Raw genomic sequence first — 11876 nt, forward strand, 5'->3', positions numbered from 1 at the left:
TGAAAATTTGAAATATTGCAAGACACGTCACATAAAAGCATTATCGAACACCTAAAATCGAAGCTAATTGGATAATGGGCGTTTGGCCATTTCCTGGTTTTGACATAAGATGGAAGTTATTGTTTCGCTTGTCGTTGTGTCATTTTTGCTCAATTTTTAATTGTTCTCTTATTAATTTACTATGTTTTGAAATAGATTCATTACTGACGGCGGATTCGAATGAATGTTCAATTAAAGTTTTCGTATCGTGTCGCGAGGAACATATTTGAGCAATCCGGTGATATGTATACAGAACTAATTTAACCATCAAAATGTTGAGATTTTTAAGTAGAAGAGGTCGTTCCAACCAAATTCGCAGCGGAAAACAATCTGCTCAAAAAAGTTTACAAAACAAGCATATAATACAATGCAGGGTAATTCTTTTGGACGACACGGACTTGACCATAAATTTGTCTAAAAAAGCGAGTGCGGCCGATCTGTACGAACAAGTATTTTATTCGTTAGATTTGATAGAGAAAGACTACTTCGGACTGCAATATACCGACACGAATAACGTCAAACATTGGTTGGATCCTACTAAAGCTATAAAGAAGCAAGTCAAAATCGGGCCGCCGTTCACCCTTCGGCTGCGCGTGAAGTTCTACTCGTCCGAACCGAACACGCTCCGCGAGGAGCTCACCCGGTACCAGTTCTTTCTGCAGCTGAAGAAGGACATCCTAGAAGGGCGGCTGGAGTGCGCCCACAACACGGCCATAGAGCTGTGCGCGCTGGCGCTGCAGTCGGAGCTCGGCGACTTCGACGAGTCGGCGCACACCCCGGCCACCGTGTCGGAGTTCCGCTTCGTGCCCAGCCAGACGGAGGAAACGGAGATATGCATCCTGGACGAGTTCAAGAAGTGCAAGGGCCTCACCCCCGCGCAGGCCGAGGTCAGCTACCTCAACAAGGCCAAGTGGCTGGAGATGTACGGCGTGGACATGCACATCGTCCTGGGCAAGGACGGCTGCGAGTACCACCTCGGCCTCACGCCCACGGGCATCCTCGTCTTCGAAGGGCCCCAGAAAATAGGGCTATTCTTCTGGCCCAAGATCAGCAAACTCGACTTCAAACGCAAGAAACTCACGTTAGTCGTAGTAGAAGACGATGATCAGGGCCGGGAACAAGAGCACACTTTTGTGTTTCGTTTACACAATGAGAAAGCTTGCAAGCACCTCTGGAAGTGTGCCGTGGAACATCACACGTTCTTCCGATTGCGGGCACCCATCAAGGGACCGTCGGCCAGACAGAACTTCTTCCGGATGGGCTCCAGGTTCCAGTATTCCGGGAAAACGGAGTACCAAACCACCCAGCAGAATAGAGCCCGACGCACCGTTCAATTCGAAAGAAGGCCGAGTCAACGATTCGCCCGGAGACAATCTCACGTTTTGAGAGAACGAGAAAAACAAACCAAGTCTGATAATCCGGAGAGCAGTGCCCCATCCAGTAGTGTAGATACTGCTCTACTGGTCAACACTAGCGTTTCCGAACCCGCACCCGCGCCAGCACCCGCCCTCGCCAAACCCAAACCCCTCTCCCGCAATTGCAGTGAACGCTCTCAGCAGTCGACATCTGATCACGCGGAAGCCCCTTCGTCTAGCAAATTGGATCACGCCAAATCGATCGATATTCCGGAATCTTCCGAACCCGACGACGTGTCCAAAGAAGAGTCCATTTCCAACAAAGTTTTGTTCAAGAAGGATTCTATTAAGAAAGATAGCTTCCTGCAAAATATATCTATCAATCAAGGTTCGTCCTGCAGTTGCTCATCCCCGGCGGAGACTATGGTCACGAATCCACTCAACGATTTGCTCAAAAGTCTCGTTAAAGAAAAGCTAAACACCGACGACTCGAGGAACGAGGTTCGTAATGAGTCGCCTTTGGACACGTCCCTAACGATCGAAGTCCCGAACAATCAGGCCAAATACTTCGGCTCTTGCGGCAAGCCTCTCCCGCCCGGGCAGCTGAAGTGCAACATCCTCAAAGCCAAGGATAACGAGTTGAAATTTTTCAACGATTCCTGTAATGTGAACTTACCGTCTCCTTCATCGCCTTCCCCTAAAGTGTTGAACGAGCCCCAGGGGTCTGCGGAAGGGCCGAGAACGCCGAACTCCTCCCAGTACGTGTCTATAGTAGTGGTGGAGCCCCCCTCGGCGCAGCCCCCGCCCTCCCCGGCCGACGTGACGGGCCCCTCCGTCACGCAGCTGTCTCCGTGGCTGGTCACCTCGGAGCCGAGCTCCCCCACCGCGTCGGGGGACAAGGAAATCACCATCATCCACAGAAAGAGCGTCATCACCACGCAACTTTGAATCATTCCCATTCAGTATCCTTTATTTCTTAGTACAGTAAGAGCGCTTGTGCGCTACACGGAATTTTACTGTCCGCCAGTCCGGTTAGCATGATAAAACGGACAATTGGCTTGTACTTTTAGCCGTCTTTCTTGATGATAATAATAATTTTGGATGATTTAAATAGCGCCATTTTGGTAAAATACTACCTCAAGGGCGCTTGCTTATACAGAATGGATTATAGTATGGATATCGGTACACTCAACCGATATGTGATCACGGTGTGCGTGAATTCAATCGCGCTAAGCTGAGTCATTTTTATTTGAACAAACCGGGCTGCCGGATAGTAAAATTCCGTTTAGTGCGCAGGCACCCTAAGTCCTCTACTTATGTGATTAATTTGTTCCAAAGGTTTTCATGTGAGTTGAAAAATCGAATTTTGTTTTTGTTATTATGCACTAATTTTAAATAATATAGCTCATATCGCTCACTCCTTTCAAGAACGTCATAAATCAAAAAACTTGATTTGTCAGGAAAACGTTTTTATAGTTTAAAAATAAAATATAATGTTTTAAAAATAATTATCAACCGACTTATTGAATTTTTTACTTTGCAACAGATCTTTTTAGTTAAAACCTGAAGGTTTTTTCTCCATTTGAAAAATATTTAGTATATTAAAAAAAAAAAATTAAAACAACACTTTCTGCCCTGTAGCGGGTAAATATTAAGTTGAAAATATGCCGCTTTTGCTGGGATATAGTACATTTTCTGGGCATTCCGAAAACATGCACAACTGAAAATTGACGATTTTTGATTTATGACGTTCTTGAAAGGAGTGAGCGATATGTGAAAACAGAATAGATCTACAGGCAAATATTTGATAAAACATTATTATTTTTAGATATATTCATCTGTAAATACATATACATAGTTACATTTTTTAAAAAAGCAGTAATAAATTTTTTATATTCCTTTATTTTTGGTAATTATCGTAGATTCCATTGGTACTGATTTTTTTACGTAATCCTTAATTCAAGCATTCTATTTAATAATTGTTCTGATAATTTTAAAGCCATCTTTTTACCTTATATATTTTTTTATAATTCTACTTTGGTCTCCATTATTATGGCAAGCCTTCTTACATTATCAATCCGATAATCAAAACATTTGTTTGAAATCTTAGGGGTTAAAAAAACATTGAAAAAAAATTGTGCAAGTATGAAATCACGTAAGTAGAAGACTTTCTGTATAAGTGACAATCCTATTATGTATATTTCCAGGTGCATTTATTGTGTATGTGGTTTTTACGCATACTTTGCAACTATTTATTGAAGTGCATACGTGCCTCTATGAATACAAATTGTCAAAGGTATCTATGTAATCGTTAAGTATTCTATGTTTTATTACATATTCAATCGATCTGTGTTTTTATGATAAATGTATTACAATTGAGCTTATTTATAGGTACTTAAGAAATCAGAATTTTACGACTTGTTTTCAAGAATATTGAAAATAGTTTCATTTATAATTTAATTAAATATTGTTATATTTCAAATGATCAAGAAATAATTCATCATATTTCGAATGAGATTTTATTATAAAATAAATATTTTTTACAAATCAATATTAGGTATATCAACCGATTTTAAAATGAAAATTATTTGGCAAAAAATTTAGGAGAATCTTAACCTTTTAACCGCGTTAACTTTGTTCCTAAGAGACGCCCGTACGCGGCGGTATTTCGCCGTTTTTTAAATGATTACTTTTATCATGTATTTAGTTAAGAAACGATTTATTTTCCTAAACAAAAACGTTCGATGGGATTCATTGTGCCTTTTTGGTACTCTATAATACACTTGTGTCACATTATTCTTGAAATATATCGTAATATTAACAAATAAATCGTAACATAAATAAATCAAAGCACGCATCGTGTGTCACTCTTACCCGCTGGCGATGCGTAGCGTCGAGAGTGAGACAGATAAAGGGCATGATTATGGCGCGGACTAATTACCGACCGCAAGAAAAATCAGGGATCTGTTCTTTTATTTATCCTTGTGATGTTACAAATTATTAGTCAGATATTTCAACAGATGTCATAAGGCCAAGGATTGGCGTATTATTTTATCCAAAGTTCCACACCATGAAAAAATCCCTCCAAGTTGAACTGAGGTTCGAAACTTGGAGCAAAGTAAAAACACATACGGTTATGTCAGCCGCGTATGGGGCATGTTTTATTAAAACACATACGGTTATGCGAGCCGCGTGGATCCGGTTAAAATAATAATTCTGTATAGACTTTTTCTGTAGTATATTGAATTTTAACCACCCTACACATACGAATGTACGTGATACGCGCGGTTTTTCTTCATCATTCCGTGCTAACCTGTATGACCTACGTAGTACGAGAAAAGATGTGTTCCAAAAATATTTAACGCGTACCGGATACACTGACAAATTTTAGTCAGGTTTCATACCTGACAATATTTTGTGACAACAAAGGTATTTTGCTTGTTTATAAAAAAATATGGCTTAAAATAACCCGGAGGTAGGGTGGTTAGTAACTAGCAGGGATAATAATACATGACTATTATTAATTTCTCTTCCTATATTACAAAATATATGAATTTTTATTTTAAACCGATTTTAGGAATATCATCATATATTTATATTATCCACCGACACTTTGTGATGGAATTGCATTTTTTAATATATTATTAGATTAAAACCAATATTTTTAGCTACCAGTCTGATGATGTCGGTAACGACGAAACCCGGTCGCTGGTCAAATAAAAAAAGTGGAAAAGCTAAAAATATTGGTTTTAATCTAATAATATATTAAAAAATATCATCATATATTTGAAATATATCATAAACATACATTCAGAAAAGTTATGGTGTTCATTTAAAATCTGAATACGTAACTATAAAATCACAATCAAATTCACATTTTATGTATATAAGATAATGTACAGAAGCAAAATCCTAACCTGAATTTTGCTTATAATATTTATAATTTATTTTTGTCAATCGGATGATATCAAGTTGGATCATTTAACAACTAATGTACATATATAATTTATGTATAATTTATTTATGGATCCTTCAAGAAAGAAATTTTGATTTTCTTCAATGATTATGTAAAAATTTTGCAACCATAAAAATCCTACATAAAGGATGCCATTTCTTTAACAAGCTTTGAAAATGTCACAATCTGTGTGCAATGCTATATTGTATAATATGTAAAAAATTATAAGGTTATCTCACATATTTTATTCCTTTCATATATCGTAGTCGTACAGGAGAAAGTGACCAACTACCAAAACGTAAAATGCCATTTAAGTCACTTTTGCTTGGCAAGAAAAAAAACATCAATTCTTAGTCATTTTTAACAAGTCAATATATTATACTTCCAAGTTTAAAATCCTTTGGGATTTTTTTCAGGGCAATATTAAACTAGTAAGATATCAAATAGTCAATGATCACTGTTTTGTAAAAAATGCACTTGGTCACTTTCTCCCGTTACATGTATTCTGAACGGATTACTGTTTCAGGTTTTACTAATTTTTTAAAAAATAAAGCTTGTTATAAACCTTTCCCTTACAGTGTTAAAAAACTTTCGCGTGCAACGGTGATATGTATTTTGTACACCATAATGAAAATGTGATTTAAAAACGGAAAAATATGAATATTCCTAATTATTGCTTTTATTGACCATAGTTGAAGTTGCAATGTAACAATTTTGTTATGTTAGCTCTGGTAAGTATCTGAAAATGTGAAAAAAAATTCATCGCAAGTAGCCGCAACAGCTAGCGTAGCCGCACGACTGCTGCGTATGACGATACGCGCACTACTCAACTTGCTATGACATGCGCATATACGCAAAGCATGGCATGCACGCACACACTGAGAAACGTTTGTGTATTGGTGATTTTATCCCCCATTTTTTTCACAAATTATTTATTTCCATCGCTGCAAATGAATAACTTTACATTATAATACTTTTATGCAATATGTAATTATATTACGGAGGAATACAAAAATGTTGAGCCCGTAACTATTATATTTTTATATTTTATATTGATATTCTCATTTTTAAAGTCGAGTTGTAGTAAATACATATCACCGGAAGGGAAAGGATAGTGAAATTGTAGCCAGACACTTGTCATTAACTGAGTTATTAAATCTATTGTATGAAGATGACATTATATGTAACTGAAAACTGCCTTATCATATCACACTAGGTGTAGTATGTGTTACTGAGATTATATAGGTTTCCTTAGTATTTTCCCGGAAAATGTTAGTTTTTTTTTGTAGATAGATGTGTTAATTCCGTCCGTATAGAATCCTGTCTTGCCTCAATATTTTTACCTATGCCGAGGTGATTATAATAGTTTGGATCTTTCAAAACATTCCTTATATGTTTATATAAAATTTATCAAAAGTTATATATAGTAGGATAAATTTTAAGAATGATAATATGCAATCAAACACTTTTTTACGTGTTTTTTATTATTAATTTTATCCCAAATAATCATTACTTGTGGCTCGTTAATTTTAATAGATTTTATAAATTTTTAATCTTTAGTATAAGTTTTTAATTTGTCTTTTTTTAAGAGATTAAATATGGCAGTTAGAACTTTCTTTATAAATAAATAAATAAACAAATATTTGGACTGACTATACCATTCCTTTGTAATATGTATGTACTTAAACCTTTTTTCAGTTAAAAATATCAGAGATTTGTTTAGAAATCTTCAAATTTTAACATTTTATACGGGACTTTGATCGGTGATAATATATTTAAATGAATTTGTCAATAAGTGTTTATTTTGTTGTACATTGGTAAGTTTCACAAATATGTATATTTGAAAATTTATAAAAAAGAATATCATGTTTCTTTTATCAATACTGCATCTACATATGATGTAAGCCTTGTTGAAATGTTTGACTGAATTAGATTTTTTATTATATTAAAAATTAGTATATATATAATATGAACAAAAGAATTTTGATAAAATTATTTTTTAAATGTTTCCATCCTGTCAATTGTGCCTAATTTTCAACGCCTCATATCTTGCTGGTTCATGGAGAATAAGACACTTTCATAAATCGTGTTTTGAGACTTGTGTAGGTTTATAAATATGTATTGTAAAAACTACTTGAAATTAAGCATTTAATATATAATATCTTTTTCAGTAAATAATAATGCAATATGTATTAAATAACTTAGAAGATGGATCTTTATGTTATATTATAGACATTAACAGATAAAAATATGGCATACTACTTGCAGAGATAACTAACTGACCATTATGCCGCCTCTCCACAGGGGTAGGCAGAGAAAATAGAATGCCACACCAATCCATTCACTCACCCACACCTCAACACACCATTCTCAATTTATCGATAATACTAATATGATTACATAATAACTATGTAATTTTTTTCAGAATAAAATAGCGACTATGTAATTTTTTCCATATGAATTTTATTCGACCAGCAACCGAGTTTCGTCGTAACCGACATCAACAGACTGGTCTGATGATGTCGTTTATGACGAAACCCGGTTACTGCTCAAATAAAATTCATGTGGAAAAAATTACATACTTCTTATTTTATTCTATAAAATGCAGTTCCACCAAGAAATGTCAGTACAAAACTTAAATCTGATAATACTTATCTCAGCCTTGCATTCTTTCCTTATATCACCACTTAAACATCGATCATACATGGTTTTGCAGCAATGAGAGATTGCATTTCGACTGCATTCAGTCTACTTTCATCCTTTTTTTGCCTACTCCTTTTTTTGCATTCAGTCTACTTTCATCCTTTTTTTGCCTACTTTTTTTGCTCCACTTCCATATGTTAGGTTTGGAACCAGGATTCCATTGTACACTGCCAGTTTAGTTTTCGCTGAAATGTTTTCATTGCCATAACTGATTTCAGTGCACCATTCACTCTTATTTCTATATCTTTATCAATTCCCATAAAACATATTTCCCAAATATCCAAAGTCATCTACCTGTTCCAAAAATTTCCCATTTGCAATTATTAATGCGGTGGGACCATAACTTAGCGTGAAGCGTGCTATACTGCAAATTAATTCACCATAAAAATGGCAAGTCATCGGTTTGTCTTTAATTTCCTGTTGTCAACAGACTCGTATACACCAACAATTAATAAAAACAGTATTGAATTTTGCTTATTGTTTAGTAGCAATCAGATTTTCAGCATTTGCACATTTTTATATCTGTAAAACTATCAACACATTCAATGTCTAAAAAATAATATCATACTGCATGAATTTATGAAAATCCATATATTTTTTTTGGCAAGGCACCCATAATTTAGTGATACATAACACAAACTGGTATTTTTTTACTATGCTGTAAATTTTTTATGATCACCCATATTTAAATGTTTTTGTTATATTTTTTCAGGTGCTTTATGATTGCATTAATTCAAAATTAAATTCTACTTTCTATTTAACCCTTAATAACTAAACATTCGTCTGGCGGACTACGCAATTAAAAACGTGAAACTTCAATCAAAAATATTTATTAAAAATAGGAACCGGTTACATGGCGCTTAAGTTTGATTTATTAGGAATGACTGTAAGAGACATTTAACAATAAATCACTATTCCGCACAGCTACTACATATCGCTCACTCCTTTCAAGAACATCATAAATCAAAAATTGTCAATTTTCAGTTGTGCATGTTTTCGGAATGCCCAGAAAATGTACTACATCCCAGCAAAAGAGGCATATTTTTAACTTAATATTTACGCGCTACATGGTAGAAAATGTTGTTTTTGCATTTTGAAGAAAAGCTATTGTTTAATTATTTTTTCAAATATACTAAATATTTTTCAAATGGAGAAAAAACCTTCAGGTTTTACCTAAAATGATATGTTGCATAGTTAAAAGTTCAATGAGTGGCATATTTATTTTTAATACATTGTGTTATATTTTTAAACTTTAAAAACATTCTCCTGGAAAATCAAGTTTTTTTTATTTATGACGTTCTTGAAAGGAGTGAGCGATATGTCAATATTGTGCGATCCACAAACGGCATTGATCTACAAATTAAGTTTAGTCATCCAGGGTTTAACATCATAAATAAGTGTATTCCTTCCTGTTTTCAAAACACATACAACCGGCTACGAATTCTTATCTTTATTCAACAAGACTCCTGTCAATGCGTAGCTACAATATTTATGTGGATACAGGAGCAGTGTTCGATGCAAGATATCTCATTCTTCTAATGAACCAGTGGTATTTAACTTTTGAATTTTAGAGTATTATATTCAGAAATTGTATTATTTAGATATTCATCATAGTTTGTAAAGTTTTTAAATACTTATTAACCGTAGATAATAATAATAATAAAACCCGTATCCGCACCCCAATGGTGCATAGGGCACTGCGTCATATAAACGCAGTGTTATCTTGATCGTTTACACATGAAGGAAAGGTGATCGGCCCTCCGCTTCAGTTACTACCAGTCCATGGTAATATTGAATAAATATTACAGTGAAAAAATCACTTATGTTTTATTTCACCCCCCTTGGGAATCGAACCCGGGACCTCCAGAACGGTAGCCGAGCGTGCTGACCATTACACTACGGAGGCGGACCATTACCTAGATAACTAAACTATATTTGTAGATACATAGTCACTAAACGTTCGGCAGGTAGACTACGCAATTATAAATGTGAAAAGTATCAAAAGTATTTACAAAAAATTGTCCGCCTCTGAGTATTTTTACATTGTAATATTTATTTAATAATACCAGTCCAGGGTAATATACCCTGGACTGGTTCCTGAAGCGCAAGAGTGATCACCTTGCCTTCATGTAAGATGCAGTACCCTATGCACCATTGGGTGCGGATAAGGGTTATAAGTAAGTAATAAGTATTTATTAAAAATAGAAACTGGTTACATGACACTTAAGTTTGGTTTATTAGGAATGAATGTAAGAGACATTTAACAATAAACCACTATTCCGTAAACAAAGCCTGGCGGGTGCGGGGTGCAGGGAAGTAAGTGCACTTGACTTTTTCGGAGAAGGGTGTCATCACGTGGACGAATGTTTAGTTATGTAGGGTTAAAGCAATTCTTAAGTTTTATAATAATTAATATATGATGTACTTATTATAATATAAGTTAATTGTGCAAGACCGGGAATGACAATTGTTTGTGTTCAGCACTGATGTGATTTAATATTAGGGACCACATATTAATATGAATTTCTACAAAACATATCTTCCTATTACTGGCAAAAAAAATGAGTCCTCGTTTTATATGTAGAAACCAATTCCCAAACTAAAAATATTTACTAAATATTTTACTTGTTCATCATCATTTTATACCCAATTGTGATATTAGTAAATTGTATTTCCAATATTGCATCCTTCAAAATGGCAGGACATACTAATTGTTATATAGGACGATGACTTTATGTTTTTTGCCAGACAATATATTATGTATTTTATTTAGCATTAAGATATTGGCGTGGAAAATTATTGGAAAAAATAAATGGCTTTAGAGAAAATTGTGCAAACAGCAGTTCGAATCGTGCCATTTTTTATATTGAACTCTGAATTATATTGGATCTGAAATATTTTTCTAAAATGGTCTTTTTTTGTCAAGATAAAATATATAAATGTGCTTATATTATATTAAACGTGTGTTTTTATTAATAAAATCCTGCTTAAAATTTATTTCCTCAATTATTTCAAACAGTACTTCTTTTGACCCTTATCTTTATTCAATGATGCATAGAGCAGCTAACCTGTGATAGTTAATTGCATCAGCCCAGTACTTCAGGTATAAGGAAGGGTACCATAGAATGGGGCTACTTGAACTTTGATGTGTTACTTGAGCCCAGTACAAAAAAAAATCAATCTGTATTTGGTCTACAATAATGAACGTATCGATATGATTCATTGTTTCCCTGACAGGTGACACTTATTGTCACGATACTTCGAACGATACCTCAATCTAAATATTTATTTTGTACTGGGCTCAAGTAACACATCAAAGTTCAAGTAATTCTATGGTATTATTAACAGTTTTAGTGCTGAGATTAAATCTTTATGTATGCTAAAATTGCTGAAGACTTCTGCAAAAGTGGTCCTTTTTATTAGGTGTACAAAATCACCAATAATCATACAAATTAGCTTATTTGTAAATATTATCTGAACTGTAAAAGTGCGCACGCTGTGACACAACCTGCCAGCTTGACCACCAAAATACACTGGCGTCATCATCCGTATATCAATGGGGTGCGCTTCTGGCAAAGTATACCAAAGTCAATGTACCAATTCTCAGCACTAATGGTCAAAATGAAAAAATCTTTATTTTGATTGATTCCCACTCGGAATTTGGACGCATTGTATTTGTTAGTGAAATGAACCATCAATTTTCAGTAGAGGTGAATTAAATTAGATCAATCTTTAATGTTTATTCCATAAGGTTGATCAGCACTAATGGTCAAAATGAAAAAATCTTTATTTTTATTGATTCCCCCCTCGGAATTAGGACGCAT

The 11876-nt window shown here is 34.7% G+C and overlaps 1 protein-coding gene across 1 annotated transcript; it reads left to right on the top strand.

The window, feature by feature from the left end:
- The first annotated feature begins 81 nt into the window (after nucleotides 1–81).
- On the top strand, nucleotides 82–11049 carry yrt (erythrocyte membrane protein band 4.1-like yurt). The gene has a single exon (XM_088267628.1). The coding sequence runs from the start codon at nucleotides 312–314 to the stop codon at nucleotides 2340–2342; it is 2031 nt and encodes a 676-aa protein (XP_088123754.1). The 5' UTR covers nucleotides 82–311; the 3' UTR covers nucleotides 2343–11049.
- The last annotated feature ends 827 nt before the right edge of the window (nucleotides 11050–11876 follow it).

The sequence above is a fragment of the Brachycentrus maculatus genome, unplaced genomic scaffold, assembly GCF_059751285.1.
Source record: "Brachycentrus maculatus isolate JH-2025_06_01 unplaced genomic scaffold, ASM5975128v1 h1tg000301l, whole genome shotgun sequence".
Taxonomy (NCBI): Eukaryota; Metazoa; Arthropoda; class Insecta; order Trichoptera; family Brachycentridae; genus Brachycentrus; species Brachycentrus maculatus.

Bases quoted from the DNA above. Each gene is read 5' to 3' on its own strand.
- yrt (XM_088267628.1), top strand. From the start codon at position 312: ATGTTGAGATTTTTAAGTAGAAGAGGTCGTTCCAACCAAATTCGCAGC.